The sequence below is a fragment of the Coregonus clupeaformis genome, chromosome 25 (assembly GCF_020615455.1).
Source record: "Coregonus clupeaformis isolate EN_2021a chromosome 25, ASM2061545v1, whole genome shotgun sequence".
NCBI classification, from domain to species: Eukaryota; Metazoa; Chordata; class Actinopteri; order Salmoniformes; family Salmonidae; genus Coregonus; species Coregonus clupeaformis.
Genome location: NC_059216.1, coordinates 36,289,211 through 36,311,295, shown reverse-complemented (window position 1 = coordinate 36,311,295; position 22,085 = coordinate 36,289,211). Strand labels below are relative to the sequence as shown.

Sequence of the window (22,085 nt, the reverse complement as noted above, 5' to 3'; positions counted from 1 at the left end):
TTATACTGTATGCTGATTATTCCTTGATTCATTGAGCGTATATTTTAATTTACTTGGTAATCCATTGGTCTCCCGGCACTAGGTTCCATCTTAATGTCTGGTTTTGATCTGATGTTAGACACGTTAGAAAGATGTTTCAGTGAGATTAAATCAATGCAGACTTTCATTTCCGAATTTTGTAAACTACAAGATACTACATTGTAAACAATGTAATTGAATCATTAGTCTTCAATTCAACACTAAGAGTTTGCTTCTATGTTATCTAACTACATAGAATTGTCTGTTATGTGTAAATTGACTGGCAAACCACAAGTAACATAGAACTGTGCTCTGTGCTTACCTCTTGTTGGAGACATTAGTGGTGACGGCTGTGACTGAGGCCAGGGAGATGGTGTCGGGGTCAGGACCCCCTCCCCCTCCCATTCCTCCCATGAAGTCCAGGTCCTCTGTCTCCAAGATGGCTGCCTCATCGCCTGGACAATCACAGTCAAGGAGGCCACACCTGTCAGAACAGCCTGACAGGATGACGATAGCTAAGCTTGACAACCACCCTTTTAGGTTGTTTGTGTCACTTTTGTATTGTATTTATTTTTGTTTGAATTTAAGTTGAATATTACTATTTATCATAGGATATGTTACACATTTTTCATCTATACTTTTCTAATTTTTTTATGTCATTTTATCAGAGCGTATCAGAGAGTGATTAGGACCAAAGCTTGTAAGAAAGCATTTTGTGTAGCTCCATTATTATTACAAGAAACAATTGGGGTGAGTGGTGGTGGTGGTGGTGGTGGTGGTGGTGTGTGTGTGTGTGTGTGTGTGTGTGTGTGTGTGTGTGTGTGTGTGTGTGTGTGTGTGTGTGTAATGTGTGTGTGTGTGTGTGTGTGTGTGTGTGTGTGTGTGTGTGTGTGTGTGTGTGTGTGTGTGTGTGTGTGTGTGTGTGTGTGTGTGTGTGTGTGTGTGTGTGTGTGTGTGTGTGTGTGTGTGTTGTAGTATACTGTACCTCTTCCTCCTTTTCCGTGGTCTGACTTATGGCCACGTGATTTCTTCATGATTCAGAACAATCCTTTTCTTGCTCTGTGAAGTAAATAGAATAGATATATAGATTTTGTGGGAGGTTCTTGATTGCGACATAGACTACGTTTTTGAGTTAATAAATCAACAAATACTGCACTGTGGATTTGATTGATGTGAGCTTTTAGGAGCCCTATTTAGTGCACTACTTTTGACCAGAACCCTATGGGTGAATAGGGTGCCATTTGAGACGAAACCAGTGTATTTCTTAAGGCAGGTCAATCAATCAATCAATTTTATTTTATATAGCCCTTCTTACATCAGCTAATATCTCGAAGTGCTGTACAGAAACCCAGCCTAAAACCCCAAACAGCTAGTAATGCAGGTGTAGAAGCACGGTGGCTAGGAAAAACTCCCTAGAAAGGCGAAAACCTAGGAAGAAACCTAGAGAGGAACCAGGCTATGAGGGGTGGCCAGTCCTCTTCTGGCTGTGCCGGGTGAAGATTATAACAGAACCATGCCAAGATGTTCAAAAATGTTCATAAGTGACAAGCATGGTCAAATAATAATCAGGAATAAATCTCAGTTGGCTTTTCATAGCCGATCATTAAGAGTTGAAAACAGCAGGTCTGGGACAGGTAGGGGTTCCATAACCGCAGGCAGAACAGTTGAAACTGGAATAGCAGCAAGGCCAGGCGGACTGGGGACAGCAAGGAGTCACCACGGCCGGTAGTCCCGACGTATGGTCCTAGGGCTCAGGTCTCTCAGTTGGCTTTTCATAGCCGATCATTAAGAGTTGAAAACAGCAGGTCTGGGACAGGTAGGGGTTTCGTAACCGCAGGCAGAACAGTTGAAACTGGAATAGCAGCAAGGCCAGGCGGACTGGGGACAGCAAGGTGTCATCATGCCCGGTAGTCCTGACGTATGGTCCTAGGGCTCAGGTTCTCAGAGAGAAAGAGAGAACGAGAGAATTAGAGAGAGCATACTTAAATTCACACAGGACACTGGATAAGACAGGAGAAGTACTCCAGGTATAACCAACTAACCCCAGCCCCCCGACACATAAACTACTGCAGCATAAATACTGGAGGCTGAGACAGGAGCGGTCCGGAGACACTGTGGCCCCATCCGAAGAAACCCCGGACAGGGCCAAACAGGAAGGATATAACCCCACCCACTCTGCCAAAGCACAGCCCCCGCACCACTAGAGGGATATCCTCAACCACCAACTTACAATCCTGAGACAAGGCCGAGTATAGCCCACAGAGGTCTCCACCACAGCACAAACCAAGGGGGGGGCGCCAACCCAGACAGGAAGATCACGTCAGTAACTCAACCCACTCAAGTGACGCACCCCTCCCAGGGACGGCATGAAAGAGCACCAGCAAGCCAGTGACTCAGCCCCTGCAACAGGGTTAGAGGCAGAGAACCCCAGTGGAGAGGGGAACCGGCCTGGCAGAGACAGCAAGGGCTGTTCGTTGCTCCAGAGCCTTTCCGTTCACCTTCACACTCCTGGGCCAGACTACACTCAATCATATGACCTACTGAAGAGATAAGTCTTCAGTAAAGACTTAAAGGTTGAGACCGAGTCTGCGTCTCTCACATGGGTAGGCAGACTGTTCCATAAAAATTGAGATCTATAGGAGAAAGCCCTGCCTCCCGCTGTTTGCTTAGAAATTCTAGGGACAATTAGGAGGCCTGCGTCTTGTGACCGTAGCGTACGTATTGGTATGTACGGCAGGACCAACTCGGAAAGATAGGTAGGAGCAAGCCCATGTAACGCTTTATAGGTTAACAGTAAAACCTTGAAATCAGCCCTTGCCTTAACAGGAAGCCAGTGTAGGGAAGCTAGCACTGGAGTAATATGATCAAATTTCTTGGTTCTAGTCAGGATTCTAGCAGCCGTATTTAGCACTAACTGAAGTTTATTTAGTATTTAGGGTAGCCTGGTTTCCACTCTACCACCACACCCTCATCTGGCTCCAATGAGGAGTTTAAATAATTCACATCCCATAACCTTAATACAGTGTCTTCAGAAAGTATTCATACTTCTTGACTTTTTCCACATTTTGTTGTGTTACAACCTGAATTCAAAGTGGATTAAATTGTTTTTTTCCCCCCTCACCCATCTACACACAATACCCCATAATGAAAAAGTGAAAACAATTTTTTTGAAATGTTTGCAAATGTATTGAAAATGAAATACAGAAATAGCTGATTTACATAAGTATTCACACCCCTGTGTCAATACATGTTAGAATCACCTTTGGCAGCAATGACAGCTGGGAGATTCTAAGAGCTTTGCACACCTGGATTGTACAATACTTGCACTTTTTTTAAACAATTTTATTTTTCAAGCTCTGTCAAGTTGGTTGATGATCGTTGCTAGAGAGCCATTTTCAAGTCTTGTCATAGATTTTCAAGCTCTTTAAGTAAAAACTGTAACTAGGCCACTCAGGAACATTCAATGTCATCTTGGTAAGCAACTCCAGTGTTATTTGGCCTTGTGTTTTAGGCTATTGTCCTGCTGAAAGGTGAATTGTCTCCCAGTGTCTGTTGGAAGGCAGACTGAACCAGGTTTTCTAGCTCTATTCTGTTTCTTTTTATCGTAAAATACTCCCTAGTCCTTGCCGATGACAAGCATACCCATAACATAAGGCAGCCACCACCATGCTTGAAAATATGAAGAGTGGTAGTCAGTGATGTGTTGTATTGGATTTGCCCCAAACATAACGCTTCGTATTCAGGACATAAAGTTCATTTCTTTGCCATATTTTTTGCAGATTTACTTTAGTGCCTTATTGCAAACAGGATGCATGTTTTGGAATATTTTTAATCTGTACAGGCTTCCTTCTTTTCACTCTGTCATTTAGGTTAGTATTGTGGAGTAACTACAATGTTGTTGATCCATCCTCAGTTTTCTCCTATCACAGCCTTTAAACTCTGTAACTGTTTTAACAGGGGTGTAAAGTACTTAAGTAAAAATACTTCAAAGTACTACTTAAGTAGTTTTTTTGAGTGTCTGTACTTTACTGTACTATTATATTTTTGACAACTTTTACTTTTACTTCACTACATTCCTAAAGAAAATAATGTAATTTTTACTCCATACATTTACCCTTACACTCAAAAGTACTCGTTACATTTTGAATGCTTAGCAGGACAGGAAAATGGTCCAATTCACACACTTATAATAATAATATGCCATTTAGCAGACGCTTTTATCCAAAGCGACTTACAGTCATGTGTGCATACATTTTTACGTATGGGTGGTCCCGGGGATCGAACCCACTACCCTGGCGTTACAAGCGCCGTGCTCTACCAGCTGAGCTACAGAGGACCACACTTATCAAGAGAGCATGCCTGGTCATCCCTACTGCCTCTGATCTGGCGGACTCACTAAACACAAATGCTTCATTTGTAAATTATGTCTGAGTGATGGAGTGTGCCCCTGGCTATCTGTAGATAAAAAAAATTAAAAAACATTATTATAATTTGGTTTGCTTAATATAAGGAATTTGAAATTATTTATACTATTATTTTTACTTTTGATTCTTAAGTATATTTTTGCAGTTACATTTACTTTTGATACTTAAGTATATTTAGAACCAAATACTGACTCCTGAGTGGCGCAGTGGTCTAAGGCACTGCATCGCAGTGCTAGCTGTGCCACTAGAGATCTTGGTTCAAATCCAGGCTCTGTCGCAGCCGGCCGCGACCGGGAGACTCATGGGCGGCGCACAATTGGCCCAGGGGAGGGAATGGCCGGCAGGGATGTAGCTCAGTTGATAGAGCATGGTGTTTGCAACGCCAGGGTTGTGGGTTCAATTCCCACGGGGGGCCAGTATAAAAAATTTAAAAATGTATTCACTAACTGTAAGTCACTCTGGATAAGAGCGTCTGCTAAATGATGTAAATGTTTTAGACTTTTACTCCAGTAGTATCTTACCGGGTGACTTTCACTTGAGTCATTTTCTATGAAGGTATCTTTACTTTTACTCAAGTATGACAATTGGGTACTTTTTCCACCACTGTGTTTTAAAGTCACCATTGGCCTCATGGTGAAATCCCTGAGTGGTTTCGTTCCTCTCCGGCAACTGAGTTAGGAAGGACGCCTGTATCTTTGTAGTGACTGGGTGTATTGATACACCATCCAAAGTGTAATTAATAACTTCACCTGCTCAAAGGGATATTCAATGCATTATTTTTTTTATTTTTTTCATCTACCATTAGGTGCTCTTCTTTGCGAGGCATTGGAAAACCTCCCTGGTCTTTGTGGTTGAATCTGTGTGTGAAATTCACTGCTCGATGAAGGGACATTACAGATCATTGTATGTATGGGGTACAGAGATGAGGTAGTCATTTAAAAATCATGTTAAACACTATTACTGCACACATTGACTCAAGACATTTCAGCTTTTCATTTGTAATGAATTAGTAAAAAATTAGAAAAACATAATTCCAATTTAACATTCAGACTATAACACAACAAAATGTGGAAAAAGTCAAGGGTTGTGAATACTTTCTGAAGGCACTGTACATCAATTAACCACGGATACATTTTACATGCTTTGTGGAAAATTAAACTCACAATAATTATTATTGTATATAAAACACCTTTAAAAGCATGTATTGTATTGTAAGATTTGAATTGTAAATGATGAATCCAACAGATCTCTTCTCAATGGGCTTAACTTTCTGCTGTATACTGTAGCTGGCTTTTCTTTGGTCAAATCTATTTTGTTATAATATTGAGGTAACCAAAAAAGCAAAAGAAACACATACAGTACAATTTGGGTAGAATTAGTTCATGTTTGATTTCATGATAGATCTCTATTCAGTTTGCTTTGACCTGTTTTCAGGTGATCTTCATTCATTTACAGATTTTGCTTCAGGGATTCTGTATTGCATAGTCTCAGTAGAGCTATAGTTAGTTGCTTTACTCAGAACAGGGATGGGCAACTGGCGGCCCACAGTTTTGTAGGCCCGCGGATCAATTCCCCCACCCCAAAAAAATGTATTAACTCAGTCGGGGTCTCAACTTACTGTTGAGAGTTAGAATAGTAGAATACACAAGGTTGTGAACTTTGGTTGTGCTGCAGCAGTTTATCGCTTATGTCAGTCACTTACAGTCAGTTAGCCCATATCAGCTAAAACATTTTAGATTGGTAAATTAGTCTAGCCAGCTATCTAAACTTGTAGTAATCATGGTTGAGTTACCGACCAGGGGGCCCCCATTGATTTTGTTAGTCACTCTCACTCAGATATCATATTAAAAACTGCAAACATTTATCTTCACCCTATGGTTCGTAATTATTGTAAAAAAAAAATGGGGGGGTGATTATGTGTGTATTGTTTTGTATTGCTAGGTATTACTGCACTGTTGGTGCTAGAAACACAAGCATTTCGCTGCACCTGCGATAACATCTGCAAATCTGTGTACGCTACCAATAAACTTTGATTTGATTTGGCAAAATGAGTAGAATGGCATGAAATTAGTTATAAAATTGCTAAATCTCCTCTCTACCCTATGGCAAAATGTGTAGAATTGCAGCATACTTGCTTTAAAACTGCAAAACTTTTTTCTCTACGCCCCATGTCAAAATGTATAGAATTGCAGGAAATGAACTCTAAAACTTCAATTGTTTCTCTACGCTGTCAAGAGGGGGGCTGCAAAAATATTTTGCTCACAAGGCATTTCGCTACACCCGCAATAACATCTGCTAAACACATGAATGTGACCAATGAAATTTGATTTCATTTGAACATTTCTGAGTAGAGCTTGTTATTTCAATATTTTTCCATCCTCACTCATAAATAAGCTGATGCTTTAAACTAAGCTGTGACTATGTTATACACAACAGCATTGCTATCCATGAAGTCTATCGAAAAATGTATAATGTTTATACATACCATACAAGAAAACGGCACACTTTCTTTTTTTTCAAACCAACTCCCAATGGTTCCTGGTGAAAGAAACAAACCAAACTGAGGGCTTGAGTTTTTCTACAAAATAGTTATCCTACATAGCCATTTTAGACATTTACATTGCAGAAACAGAAAGGTCACAAAAGTGAAGTTGCGCTAAAAAGAATATGGTTTGTCCAGGGCCAGGAGTTGGGCTGGAGTGATGTGATATGTCAATTAATAGTGTATGAATGTTGAACCCGAGAACAGACAGGTAACTATAACTAAATAGGTTGGTGAGAGCGATACGTCATCGCAAACAGAGTCTGCCAAGCCAGACAAGCCAACAAGACTTGTTCCACCAAGTTACGGCAACTTTTTTTTATGAGACCTTAAAGTTCAGATATGCAAACATATACAGCACATTCGATGAATCCAATGTGTCTGATAATGTAAGAAATGATTGTAATCCAATGTGTCTGATAATGTAAGAAATGATGGTAATGCAATGTGTCTGATAATGTAAGAAATGATGGTAATCCAATGTGTCTGATAATGTAAGAAATGATGGTAATGCAATGTGTCTGACTCAGAATTCAGAATTCAATTTACATTGTGAAGGGAACTAAAAGTAGCTTTGGGAATTGTGACAGAACGTGGGTTGGCCGAAAATGTTTGAACAGAATTAGGCTATTTCTTTGTAGGCAACCAAAGACATGCGTTAATATGTGTGAGGTCAGGTGTGTGTGTGTACGAGAATGAAAATGACCTGTGATAGATTTTCGTGCTACCAAACAAAAAGTCAGAGTGTCTCAGTATTGTAGGAAGAAGAATGATCTTCCTTAAATCATTCATGGGGTACTGCTCCTATAGGGAGCTCATCTCAGTGTACATTTCTTGGTAGACATCTTGGTCTACTATGCACCATCAAAAGGCATCAAGCCCTATTCTCAACACCACTGTGTTGTGTTATTGCGTTTATCTGGGTTTAACATTGCTTTTAACTTTCAAGGTTTCTGACTACATGTTTCAAGTGATCTATCACACATTTCTAAGTAGGAATGTGGTGGAAAAACAACCGAAATCTAGCCACATGATCTAACAAGGTCTTGTTATGTAAATAACCTAGCTCTTTCTTCCACAATAAATAAAATGGGCATTGAGCAAAAAGCATTGATTATAGTTGTATTACTCAGTTAAAGCACGCTTTAGCAGCTTGTGTTCAATACGAGTTCCACTGAAAACTAAAGTACATTTCACCAGCTCATCAATAACACATACACTCTGTAAGCCATACGTCTAACGTCTAACGTTGCCTGTATCCAATGAAACAAGTCTATCAATTATTTAGGCTTTGGTTCCAGCCAATGTTGCATGTGTCATTCTCATTATGTGAAGGTATCGCCTACATCAAGAGAAAAAGAAATGGATTCAGGTTTGCATACAAAGAATGCATTTACAATACATGTGTAATGCGAGTCAAAACGATTTGGTACTGAAAGCCAAAGCTTTGCTGTATAATATTGAGTGTTACTGTATATACAGTAGTACAATACTGGCTTATGTTGCTCATAATTAGTTATTATTAGTTGGGTATCATTCAAATACTTTTACCATAGCCTTTTCTATCCAGTTGCTTTACCTAAGCCTGCTGTGTGCAGACCAGACTGTGTGCACATTCCATATAGCTCATTGGAAGGGAAACTCATTCTGCCAAGCTCTTCAGAGGGTTCTGATGGAGAACAATAACCAGCAGGTGGTGTGTGACTGCGTGATACCCGTGTTGACATCAACACGCCAGTCCTTGTTGAGAGACTGGGCCTTTAATTACATGATTTAGTACCAGGCCTTGGACTGAGGAGATTTGAACTGTAGTCTCTTATTGCGTCCCAAATGGCATCTTATTCTCTATATAGTGCACTATAGGATGCCATTTGGGATGGGCCCTCTCACTCCTGCATGGCCAGTAACAGGGTCACCACCCCATCAGATTACTGACTTACCTGTAACTCATTCTCTAATGTGTGGTTAAGGATGACACCAGGAGACATTCTGGTCTGCGGGAGTTGACACTGAAGGCTCATGATGCAAGCCAGCTCCTCTGTCGTGGGTTTTATTCTCTTCATGCTTGTCATTCTTTCTCTTCTCTTTCTCTGAAGAATATGAATGAAAGATTTCGGTCAGTATGTGAATAAACTTTATCGACCACAGAGTCTATATGAACACCGACATAGACAGGGATGATTTAATGGTTTGCGTAAATAGGTCTGTACTTTGGTCAGTGGTTAATTTAATGAAATAGAAATATAGGTATATTTATACAGTATGTCAAAGCTTCCATTTCAAATACCACACTTGGTTCAAAATTACATTATAATATTTGTATTACTGTGTTAGAGTGTGGACGACGAGTACTTAGGTTACATCAATGAATATGCATGAGGTTGCAACTGAGCCCTCACAAACGACACCTTTCACAATGCTGTCCAGGGTGACCACAAAATGACTTGATACCAACCATGCAATCTTATCCATGTAGGCCCACACTGTCCAAAGCCCTTTCTTGGATGTGGGACAGACGGGTGATGGCTGGAGATATGTTTGTGCTCCAGTAGCTTTGTAGGTATGCCATCTGATGACTGGGGTGTTATGTGTCATACTGTCATCCTGACAGTCTCCTGGGGAATTTAACCTGGCGTATTAAAGGCAGAGAGAGAGGCAGAAGCATTGTCAATAGGAGTGCATGTTTTCTACCTGGCTTAGAGAGGCATAGAGCGAGACAAGGTCTATTGTCATAGGACTTCATGTTAATACCTGGTGTTAGTCACGCATAGTCACTTTAACTCTACCTACATGTACATATTACCTTAACTGCCTCAACTAGCGGTGCCCCCAGCACATTGATTCTGCACCGGTACCCCCCTGTATATAGCCTCTCTACTGTTATTTTATTTTACTTCTGCTCTGTTTTTCTCAACACTTTTTTGTTGTTGTTGTTTTATTTTACTTTTTTATAAAAAAATAAATGCATTGTTGGTTAAGGGCTGAAAGTAAGCATTTCATAGTAATGTCTACACCTGTTGTATTCGGCACATGTGGCAAATAACATTTGATTTGATTTGTTAGTAAGGTCCCTCATGTTAGTAACTTGATGTTCCTTAACAACCTTGAGGGAAATTAACACAAATCTATTGTAGATTTTGCCTCTCCAGCTGCGAAACAACTACCAGTGTATTGGTATTAGCAAAGATACTGGTAACTTTTATCTGTGGTATTACTAGGCCTGATATAGACCACATGCTAGCTTCTGAAGAGTCTTACCAGTGTTAGAAATTGCGTAATTCAAATCTGGTATTGGAATAAGAGAAAACATAATCAAGAGATATTCAATCCAAGCTAAATTTATTATATGCAAAATGTATGTATGATAAGTATGAAGGTTCGTATACGGGCTCACTGAAAAACCACGCAGGGCAGACAGAGAACTGATCCATTGTTCTAAGTTCTTCTTCAAATACTCTGACAGAAAGCCTCCACTTCTTCTGTTGGCCAACCAGAGCAAAGGACTGAGTGTGGTTCAGCCAATCCGTTGGCGCAGGGGTTGGTCCCAACTCCTCGGCATTTCATTTGTTGCACATTGTTTGCCAGGCATAAGTTGCTATCATTATAACCTGTGGAGTCAGCACCCAAAAGACACCATTCCACTGTACTCCATGTACCCATGTTCAAGGACAGTTTCACAGACAACAAAGAGAGAGTGTTCGTATCTGTGAGAAATACAAGTCTTATCTCATCCTAGCCCCTAACGTTCCTTACATGAATAACAGCCTGTTATGTGAAACAATTTATATCAGTACAGTTCATTAATGCATTCCTTCCAAGCTATTCATCACATACAGATCCAATTATGAGAAAAATAGAACCCAACACCAGTCACCACACAGTGAATATGATAATGAGTAAAGGTATGTCATCTGGAGGCGACTGTTGAACTGTTGCTATTGCCTACATTAAATGTACATTATATTGTGACATTATCGCTAGCATAGTCACAACAGAATATACTGTAACACAACAGCAGATGTCCCTGGCGGAGTCTGACCAATCACAACGAAGGAAGGGCAGAACATAGCTCTAGAAGTGAGTTAGCTAGTTTTGCCATAGATAGGAGGAGGATCCACAGGTAGCGAGGGAAATGGCGTCTCTTGAGAGGGCAAGAACGAGATGTTTGTTAGGGGAAGTATAATATTATCATAAGGATACGTATACTTGGAATACAGAGGAGGAATTAAGGGAAAAAGAGAGGCAGAGGAGGTCGAAGAGAGAGAGGGAGGAAGAGGGTGAGCTTGAATCAGTTAAAAATGGTGGGAAAAGGGGAGATGGTTTGTTAAAGAGGAATGGTAGAAATTGTAAGCAGAGTGAGCTGTACGCCGAATCGAAGACAGGAGGAGAAATGGAAGTGAGTGAGAATTATCGGAGGTGGTAGGTGTGGTGAAGTTCTCGGAGCCCGAGGCTTGCACTGAGGGTCAGGTCTGTGATGGTAGGAGTGACATTTTTGGGGAAAGTGTGGATTCAGGGTGGGTGAAAACAGAGTTGGGTACTGTGGAATCGGTGAAGGTGGTCTTGTGATAATTGTTTGTGTTTCTGCTGGTCAGAGGGAGCAGGCGCTCCGCGTCAAATAATATGGGGACAAGAGATGTGAATTGTTTTTCTCTCAAGAAAAGGTTGCCATTGAAAGGAGTGATTACTGGGGTAGCGGTGAAAGTTCACCAACTGAAGGGGAAGATTCCCGGTGTTTGTGAAGCTCGTCGTTTGGTGCGATGCAGACAGGGTGGCGTGAATGGTGAAACAGAAGAGTCGTCTGTTCTTTTGAGTTGTGATGTTAAGTCTTTGCCCGACAAAGTGATGTTAGGATATATAAATTATTCCGCATGAGAGGCCTGATCACCAACAACGATGAGACAGCCTTGATCACCAACAACGATGAGACAGCCTATAGGGAGGAGTTCAGAGACCTGGCAGTGTGGTGCCAGGACAACAACCTCTCCCTCAATGTGAGCAAGACAAAGGAGATGATCGTGGACTACAGGAAAAGGAGGGCCGAACATTCCCCCATTCACATCGACGGGGCTATAGTGGAGCGGGTCGAGTCCCTTGGTGTCCACAAACTATCATGGTCCAAACACACCAAGACAGTTGTGAAGAGGGCACGACAAAACCTTTTCCCCCTCAGGAAACTGAAAACATTTGGCATAGGTCCCCAGATCTTCAAAAAGTTATACAGTTTCACCATCGAGAGCATCCTGACTCCAGTCACCCAAGTCATAGACTGTTCTCTCTGCTACCGCACGGCAAGTGGTAACGGAGCGCCAAGTCTAGGTCCAAAAGGCTCCTTAACAGCTTCTACCCTCAAGCCATAAGACCCCCCCCCTTTGTTTTTACACTGATGCTACTCGCTGTTTATTATCTATGCATAGTCACTTTACCCTAACCTACATGTTCAAATTACCTTGACTCGGTACCCCCTGTATATAGCCTCGTTATTGTTATTTGATTGTGTTTATTTAGTAAATATTTTCTTAACTCTATTTATTGAACTCCATTGTAGGTTAAGGGCTTGTAAGAAAGCATTTCACGGTAAGGTCTACACCTGTTGTACTCGGCGCATGTGACAAATAAAATGTGATTTGATTGATTTGAGCTTTTGTGCTGTATACATTATGTTGTTACAGGTGTCAAGTTTATGGGCATGTGGCAGCAGTGTGTAGGAGGGAGGTTCCTAGGTGTGAGAAGTGTGCAGAATGGCATGAGACAAAGGAATGTGTAACATTGGGGAAAGAAGTGGTATGTGTTAATTGTAGGGGTGTCCATGGGGCTGGGGATCAGAAATGTCCAGTGTGAGAGAGGCAGGTTGAGGTTTCCAGGGTTAGAGTAGTGCAGAAGTTGTCATATGCTGAGGCAGTGAAGAAAGTAGAGGAAGATAGGTCAAGGGGGAGGGATCCTGAGAGGAGTGGTGTGAGTAGTAGATCTGTACCGGTACAGAGGGATAAACCAACAAGTGTTTTTTTTTCTTCCTTATTTGTTTTAATTTTTAGTCATTTAGCAGACGCTCTTATCCAGAGCGACTTACAGTTAGTGAGTGCATACATTTTCTCATACTGGCCCCCCGTGGGAAATGAACCCACAACCCTGGCATTGCAAGCACCATGCTCTACCAACTGAGCTACACGGGGCCAATAACGAGAGTGTATGCTTTAGTAAGATTGGATTTTTAGCATTTATAGCAATGGTTATCAACTGTTTTAGTGTTTATAGCAATGGTTATCAACTGTACTGCAGGGATGGAACGTAAGTCGCAAAAAATGGAGGTTGTGGTGGCAGCTGTAGAGAAGTACTTAGGTGTATGAGACTTGATGTCCGAATAATTACAGGGTGTGTTGTGTGGTGGTGTCCCGTCCTTTCAGGCTGTTGGCCTGAGGTAGGACTATATATATTTAAATAGTGGAGCAAGGTGGTGGGTTTTTAATGAGTGTAGGGTAAGATGGTAGGGTATTTGTTGATTTATTTCCTTTGTTATTAAAAAAAAAAAAAGCAAAGTATAAGGGAGTTATACTCCAGTCTAGTAGGTGGCGGTAATGCAACATTTATTGGATGCCAACCGCCGTTTAACCTCGAAGAAAAAGAAGATGTCCCTGGCCTCGGGCACGCGCGCAATCCCACAAGTTGTTGTGACGCTTTCGCTCCTCGTGCACTTGCGTTCCTCCTGGCTGGCTGCATGTTTCCTGTCTTTCAACACTTGGCGGCGATGCAGGACAACATGGCGCAAGCAACCTAAGTCTGTAAAAATATACCAAGATAGACGACTTAACTGTTAATGCATAATTTGCCTAACTGACCAAGTTCACCTTTCAAGCTTACAGGTCAGTGTATTACCAGATATTAGGTACAGTAGCTGAGCTTGCTCAGCCAGCTAGCTAGTTAACTAACGTTAGCTAAGACAGTTAGCCAGAAGCTACCTAGCTCTGTTACAGGGCTTTACGTGTGGCTTGCGCTTTCTTCAACGCGCTGAATACACTCTCGTTATTCGCCAGAGTAAAGCTGTAATTTCTCCAAAACACGAACTAGCTACTTTGTTTACCGCTAAATTTGCTCTAGTTCATGCGCATGCGTCGTAGTGAAGACCAGACGCATGCGCATGGTCCAGAGCTAGAAGCTACCGAGCCTAGCCATATTGCTAAGTGAAATGAGCTTGTTTACCAATAGTGTAGGTAGTTAACTAGCTATATTGTAAATTATATCCCTGTATATTTGATAAATAACTGCTAGCTAGCTAACTAATGGTAACTAACTATGCTGTGGGCTAACGGACGTTACTTATGCTTACCTAACCAGCCTGCTAGCTGGCCTAACTAGGTCGCTAGCTAGCAGCTGCTAGTGCTAAAACACTTACAATTATAAATAACGCTAGCTAACTAAACTATATAATGATCAAGCTCTGATTATAAATCATTTCAAGGTATCCCTAAGGCCAGAATGACTGAGGAACCTTTACCTAAAAAGGTGAGTTCAAGAAGTACCTTGCATTAACCTTTCTCAAGCTGACTTTTGCCTCAAGTGACTTTACCTGGTGAAGACCAGAGTCAAAAGTCTCAGTACTAATACTGATCTATTATCCCATTTGTCTATGAAGGTTCGCCTCAGTGAAGCTGATCTGAAGACTCTGACCAGAGAGGAGCTATGTGAAAGGTATTGCTATAAGTTAGCTAACTTTGCTAGTGTGCAAGTCTGCAAGATTAATTTTCTTCATATGCACCATTATGAATAGTTTAATATTCTTTCAGGTGGAAGCAGGAGGATGCTTATGTGCAGATACTTGAGACAAAATATTCAGAGTTGAATTGTAAGTAACGCTGAACTCTTAAATGTTAACATGCATGAATGCCCATTGAACAAATAAGTCTCTTCAAAGGTCTGCACAAGCAACTGAAATGTATCCTGTTTTGACTCTGCAGCAAATGATGTGACGGGCCTGAGGGAGTCTGAGGAGAAGCTGAAGCAGCAGCAACAAGAGGCTGCCAGGAGAGAGAACATCCTTGTTATGAGGTTGGCCACGAAGGAGCAGGAGATGCAAGAATGCACTGTGAGTATGGTGATGTGTTGTTGTTGTTCTGTGTCTGAAGTCCATTGGTTTGAGTTTTCCAACCCTGTATGAAAATGCTAAAATGATCACAAATCAAGGGAACGACAGTTGATAGTAACATGTGTTAGTGACATACAGTGAGGGGAAAAAAGTATTTGATCCCCTGCTGATTTTGTACGTTTGCCCACTGACAAAGAAATGATCAGTCTATAATTTTAATGGTAGGTTTATTTAAACAGTGAGAGACAGAATAACAACAACAAAATCCAGAAAAACGCATGTCAAAAATGTTATAAATTGATTTGCATTTTAATGAGGGAAATAAGTATTTGACCCCCCTCTCAATCAGAAAGATTTCTGGCTCCCATGTGTCTTTTTTATACAGGTAACGAGCTGAGATTAGGAGCACACTCTTAAAGGGAGTATAAAAGACACCTGTCCACAGAAGCAATCAATCAATCAGATTCCAAACTCTCCACCATGGCCAAGACCAAAGAGCTCTCCAAGGATGTCAGGGACAAGATTGTAGACCTACACAAGGCTGGAATGGGCTACAAGACCATCGCCAAGCAGCTTGGTGAGAAGGTGACAACAGTTGGTGTGATTATTCGCAAATGGAAGAAACACAAAAGAACTGTCAATCTCCCTCAGCCTGGGGCTCCATGCAAGATCTCACCTCGTGGAGTTGCAATGATCATGAGAACGGTGAGGAATCAGCCCAGAACTACACGGGAGGATCTTGTCAATGATCTCAAGGCAGCTGGGACCATAGTCACCAAGAAAACAATTGGTAACACTCTACGCCGTGAAGGACTGAAATTCTGCAGCACCCGCAAGGTCCCCCTGCTCAAGAAAGCACATATACAGGCCCGTCTGAAGTTTGCCAATGAACATCTAAATGATTCAGTGGAGAACTGGGTGAAAGTGTTGTGGTCAGATGAGACCGAAATCGAGCTCTTTGGCATCAATTCTCGCCGTGTTTGGAGGAGGAGGAATGCTGCCTATGACCCCAAGAACACCATCCCCACCGTCAAACATGGAGGTGGAAACATTATGCTTTGGGGGTGTTTTTCTGCTAAGGGGACAGGACAACTTCACCGCATCAAAGGGACGATGGACGGGGCCATGTACCGTCAAATCTTGGGTGAGAACCTCCTTCCCTCAGCCAGGGCATTGAAAATGGGTCGTGGATGGGTATTCCAGCATGACAATGACCCAAAACACACGGCCAAGGCAACAAAGGAGTGGCTCAAGAAGAAGCACATTAAGGTCCTGGAGTGGCCTAGCCAGTCTCCAGACCTTAATCCCATACAAAATCTGTGGAGGGAGCTGAAGGTTCGAGTTGCCAAACGTCAGCCTCGAAACCTTAATGACTTGGAGAACATCTGCAAAGAGGAGTGGGACAAAATCCCTCCTGAGATGTGTGCAAACCTGGTGGCCAACTATAAGAAACGTCTGACCTCTGTGATTGCCAGCAAGGGTTTTGCCACCAAGTACTAAGTCATGTTTTGCAGAGGGGTCAAATGCTTATTTACCTAATTAAAATGTAAATCAATTTATAACATATTTGACATGTGTTTTTCTGGATTTTTGTTGTTATTCTGTCTCTCACTGTTCAAATAAACCTACCATAAAAATTATAGACTGATCATGTCTTTGTCAGTGGGCAAACGTACAAAATCAGCAGGGGATCAAATACTTTTTTCCCTCACTTTATTGTAATGGGGAAACTTGATTTACTGTACCTACTGTTGCTCTTTCTTGGGACCTGAGTGCTCTGGTTACACATGGTTGATAAATGTATTATTTTCACCTCTTTTCAGACCCAGATCCAGTACCTGAAGCAAGCCCAGCAACCCAATGTGGCCCAGCTGAGATCTACCATGGTGGACCCTGCGGTCAACTTGTTTTTCCTCAAGATGAAGAGCGAACTGGAAGAGAACAAAGACAAATTGGAGCAAGCCCAAAATGAACTAAATGCCTGGAAATTTACACCTGATAGGTAAACCAAACCAAAATAACCCTCGATCCTCCAGCCAAAGACTGTGCCAGCCAGACAACTGACTCTCTTCTGCAAGAATGCAAAATGGAGGGAAAGGAAGGCAGGAAAATGCAATGCGCTCAAACATGACTGTGACTTTTTAAAAAGGAAAGAGAGACAGATCAGATCAGCCCCACTACTCCTCCTGCATATGTCATAAACTCTTTGTCAGGTGAACTGGTTTCAGCTCTGAGTGACCCTGTTAAGGGGCTTGAAGGAATCGGGACTGCTCAGAAGAGATGGTCACTGACACTCAACCTCCAAACCCTCCCCCGCTAGGAACATTGCTATACTTTGTTTGGTTTGATGGGAACATTTCAGTGTGAATGGCTTAGGCCTAGAACACACAACTTGTAGTCTCCTTACTTAGCATTTGTTGGAGAAAACATGTACTAACTTAAAAGTCACTGACCCCATTCCACATAGAGTATAGATATTGAGTTAAGTTAAATAGTTGAAATGGAGGAACTTGCACAAGGCCCAGTCCAGAGACTGTTAAACACTAAATACATTTGTTATAGTGATCCTGGGCTTGCTTCAAGGAGTCATCTTGAACACCTTTTTCAGTAATATGAACGATACCCAGGTATGACTGTTTCATTTATTAATCACACAATAATCCAAACTTTTTCTGTTCAGTTGAATTGTGCAATTTTTGGACAGCACTGTTGAAAGCAGGCCTGTTACCAAGGTCTAGTTCAGATGTATGTGTTTAAATGATTTCACCTAAATGTTGAACTTGTTTAGCAACTGTAACTGGTTCAGGTAGCAGTGTAAGCATTTGGTAAGTCAAATGGGCAAAATGTATATTGTATTATGATATATATGACAACATATGATCATATTGCCTTGAATCTTGGTTGCCATCAAACTAATGCCCATCGTTCTTGTTTGCTGTGTGAGTTGGTATCTTAAAAAACCCACACTGATATCTTTGAGGGACTGAGCATTGGGGCTGCTGGGACTGTCTTTTGACATTATATATAGTTGTGTGTATAGTCCATCATGTTGACGTTAACCCCTGTCTCCTCTGCAGCCAGACTGGGAAGAAGCTGATGGCTAAGTGCAGGATGTTGATCCAGGAGAACCAGGAGTTGGGCAGACAGATCTCTCAGGGTCGTATCGCCCAGCTGGAGGCAGAGCTGGCCCTGCAGAAGAAGTATAGCGAGGAGCTCAAGAGCAGCCAGGATGGTGAGTACTATAGTCTCTCTATATCCTTAGCTATTTCACTATTTCTGTGGTACACAGGGCTCTAAATTAAAATAAATCATTGGTAGCACTGGTATTCCTAACTTCAAGAAGTTAGGCGCACTACCACATCAGATTATGAGCACCAGAAATATTTATTGTTTTAATTGATTGAGATATAGCCTATATTGGGCCTATGTGAATCCTACTTACTTTTAAAGCACATCTCCTGAAGAAGATATCACTTTTCCTTTCTTTCTATGACACCAAATGTTTGCATATACTGGTAAAGATATCAGGTTGTTAGTAGGGCTGCACGATATGGGCAAAAATATATAATTGTGATTATTCAACCAAATATTGCGATTTGACTTGCGATACAGATCAAAACACCTGGGTGAACTGTTGGAATCATAGAAATATAATGATTTATTCTATTTAGCTAGCTAGTTAGCGATTGGCACAGGGCTGTAAACTAACTTTTTCCACTGGTGCTACAAACTTTTTCAGTTGATGGCACCAGCACATGATTTGGTGCGCGATATTGCCCTAAGTCCAATAATGTACTTGAATTAAATTACGGAACCAGGCTAATAATGACTAGCCATTTTTAAAATTAGCATCCCCTTGAAGGGCTTGACATTCAGGTTAATTTGCCAGTGGCAAACCGGCAATGAAAAGAGTACTGGCCTGGGAAAGAGGATGACGCGTGTATCATTTAAATGTTCTCTTTAAATGGCGGGCTGAGCAAGTAGCCTATAATGACCTATCCTCCATACCCAAATAATTACATTTTAACTTGACTATCATATTTACATTGATCGTTTGGAAGGAAAAATCTCACAGAGGGTGTTATTGTTAACAATTTTGAACCGTCACTCTACAGTTGTAGGGCCCTATAAATCAGTTTGATCTTTTGGTAAATTCAGTTTTTCCTGATGTATTTTTCAAGGTTTCTGAGTTTTCCCAGTTTTCCCCCCATGTTTTCACTCTCAAAATCACACTTTGTAATAGAACCTCAATTTTTTGTAGTTTTTCTAACGCCACAACAATGCTTAAACCACATCAGGAGACCACTTTTGAGGTCTGGGAACAATAAATACACAATAAAAAGATTTGAAGGGTGTAGTTGTCCTTTAATTAAATTGTGTGCCTAGCAAGAGACCATTGTGTTTGGCTAGCAGTGTTTTTGTACTGTACAATTTACAGTGTAGCGTATATGTGATGGCAGAGTTCGCAAAACGAATGCCCCGCGATTGATACAAATCATCATGATATCGTTCAGCCAGTAGGCCTACTTTGCAGTCAACATTTCATTGGGAAGGTTTTTGGGAAAGCCTTTAGAAATGTTCATTAAACAGCGCATGTTGACTCAATTGCGCGTCGCAAAGATTCAACCAAGACTTCGGGCCAACCTTTATGAATACCTGGTTTGCATACCCATTGTTGTTTGAATAAATACAACAAATACATAGAAAAAATAACTAACGTGAAATGCGAGTGTTTTGGTCGCAGTTTTTGAACCCTAGATTAGCATAATTGTAGGCACATGCCAGCGTCCTTATACTAACTCGCAAATCAAAATTAGTAACTAACTTACAAAATAATAATATAATAGAGAAAACATGTGGATTCATATTTAGAAGCCACGTGGAAAACACATCGTTTTTGTTTTGGAAGAATATATTGAGTGCATGAATTGACAGCACGCTGAGAGAATAAACAGCATGGAGGAACTGTGACAGAGGGCGGGGCTTGGTGTGTGTGGCCTGGGAACTAGAAGCAGGCAGCCTGTCTCGTTTGAACAGTGTAGAGAACTGTGTTGCGGCAAATTATTGTTACGCATTGAATTATTTATAGGATTTTCACTTAGCCGCACTGGTGCGCCCAAAATATAACTCCAGGTCGCACTTTAGAGCCCTGGTGGTACATATTTGATTAATATGTTATTCAGTACATTATACAGCTGCCTTTATGTTGTGGCTCTGTCATTCTTCTATGCTAATATAATTTAGCCACTTAGCAGACTCTTTTATCCAACGTGATGTGCAGTCAGTGAGTGCATACATTTTTGATATGGGTAATTGGGTATGTGTGCCCTGCGGTAATATTGATGTGTCTGTCTCTCTGGTCTCCACACAGAGTTGAACGACTTCATCATCCAGCTGGACGAGGAGGTGGAGGGCATGCAGAGCACCATCCTGGTCCTCCAGCAGCAGCTCCGGGAGACCCGTCAGCAGCTAACCCTGAGAGAGAGCTCTGTTCCTGGGTCGGCTCCCCGCTCGGCCCCCCTGGACCACCACCCAGAGCCAGAGTCTGGCCGGAGCAAGGACTGCGAGGTGGGATTGGTCAAGGCCAACGGACCAGGCAACACCAGCCCCTTTGATAGGACAGAAACAGCTCCTGGCCCTTTCACAGAGGCAGAGACAGGCATCAATACAGAGCATGATCAGGAGTCCCTACCGTCTCTATCTCCCTCAACCACAGGCACAGACTCCAAGCTCTCTAGCCACTTTAGGACCATAACGAACCAGCTTAGCGAGGGCTATGAGACTGTAGACTCCCCCACAGGTAGTGATACCTCCGTCACACAACACTTTATAGAGACAGACTCAAACCAGGACCCCCAGGAGGACAGGATAGTGACACAGACTAGGTCTGGCAAAGGCGGCAGGACTGTGGGCTCATGCCATATCCAGAATGGATTGAATGTTACAGGGTAGGGTCTCAGATATTTATGGCCGGTTTCCCCGACCCAGAGTAAGGCTATTCGTGGACTAAACTTTCAATGGATAGAAATCATGCCCAAGAATACTGGCCTAGGTTACTGATAAAATGTTATGTATGCCCCATGTAGAGAAAAGGTTCACCAGTAGTTGTTGAATGTGATGATATTCAGTGATAAAGACATTCATACAGATTTTTCAATGAGTACATTGTCTCAGTTTGTGCACGTGTGATGTGTTATGATAACAACAAGGCGAAGTCAGACTTTTACTTGTTTTAAGTGTAACAAGTTGTCATGTGCTGCATACTTTCATTTTGAACTTGATTATGATTTCCCATTTATTGTGAAAAACTGTTTACAAAAATGTGGCATCCTGAATTTGTAGATGTTCGATCCAGACTGAAGTACAATAAAGATTGTTTTTAATGTAATGAGCATCTCACTTTGTATGAATAATCAGTTGTAGATTGTCATTAGGTGAAGTGTCCAGATGGACTAAGATAAATTGATAACTCAATAGTTTGAGATTGATTCCTTTCCCTCTGTCCTTTCCTCCATGACTGATCATATTGTAAAGTGGTTATCCCACTGGCTATAAGGTGAATGCACCAATTTGTAAGTCGCTCTGGATAAGAGCGTCTGCTAAATGACGTAAATGTAAACATGAGAAGACAAATCTTATCCAGTCCCTTCATCAGAGACTAAGAAAGGAAAACGATGGAGAGTATTGAGACATCCCCCTGGATGTAAGGAGGCTTAAAGCTAAGCTACTCTCCTAGAGGCCCAGCTCTAGTCCCTCGCTGCCAGTCAGTACACTCACTGTATTCTTCTCTCGAATGGTTTGATTTAGGGTCGAGGCTAGCCCACCTCCAGCCAACAAGGAAAGACTTCCATCTAGTGGTTGATGAGGATGCTGACTCACCCAGACTAGAGTGAAGCATTGTGGGATTGCAAGGTATAAATATCCTTCCATCCCTTGCCTCAGATTCATAACGAGAACAGTGGAGTGCATCAGGGTGAGTTAATGTTCATGTCCCAAATGGCGCCCTATTCCCTGTGTAGTGCAT

The 22,085-nt window shown here is 41.7% G+C and overlaps 2 protein-coding genes across 3 annotated transcripts in view; one reads left to right on the top strand and one right to left on the bottom strand.

The window, feature by feature from the left end:
- Window positions 1-1,052, bottom strand: part of LOC121538933 (otoferlin-like) — a 42,859-nt gene extending 41,807 nt beyond the window's left edge. The window contains exons 1-3 of the mRNA XM_041847092.2: window positions 1,004-1,052; window positions 341-473; window positions 54-108 (exon numbers count right to left, since the gene is read on the bottom strand). Of these exons, the coding sequence (XP_041703026.2) occupies window positions 54-108; window positions 341-473; window positions 1,004-1,052 (237 nt within the window). The remainder of the gene's footprint in view (window positions 1-53; window positions 109-340; window positions 474-1,003) is intronic.
- Window positions 1,053-13,659: 12,607 nt separating this feature from the next.
- Window positions 13,660-21,449, top strand: LOC121539595 (pre-mRNA-splicing regulator WTAP). 2 transcript variants are annotated; one of them, XM_041848215.2, is made up of 8 exons: window positions 13,660-13,841; window positions 14,438-14,481; window positions 14,612-14,667; window positions 14,763-14,821; window positions 14,934-15,061; window positions 16,885-17,063; window positions 18,139-18,293; window positions 20,433-21,449. In XM_041848215.2, the coding sequence occupies exons 2-8, from the start codon at window positions 14,455-14,457 to the stop codon at window positions 21,011-21,013; spliced, it is 1,185 nt and encodes a 394-aa protein (XP_041704149.1). In that variant the 5' UTR covers window positions 13,660-13,841; window positions 14,438-14,454; the 3' UTR covers window positions 21,014-21,449. The 2 variants fall into 2 exon arrangements, with proteins under 2 accessions (XP_041704149.1, XP_041704150.1); XM_041848216.2 differs by lacking the exon at window positions 13,660-13,841 and adding an exon at window positions 13,905-14,185.
- Window positions 21,450-22,085: the final 636 nt, after the last annotated feature.

Bases quoted from the DNA above. Each gene is read 5' to 3' on its own strand.
- LOC121539595 (XM_041848215.2), top strand. From the start codon at position 14,455: ATGACTGAGGAACCTTTACCTAAAAAG. The intron at 14,668-14,762 runs GTATTGCTATAA...ATATTCTTTCAG, and splicing joins AGAGAGGAGCTATGTGAAAG to GTGGAAGCAGGAGGATGCTT. The intron at 14,822-14,933 runs GTAAGTAACGCT...TTGACTCTGCAG, and splicing joins AAAATATTCAGAGTTGAATT to CAAATGATGTGACGGGCCTG.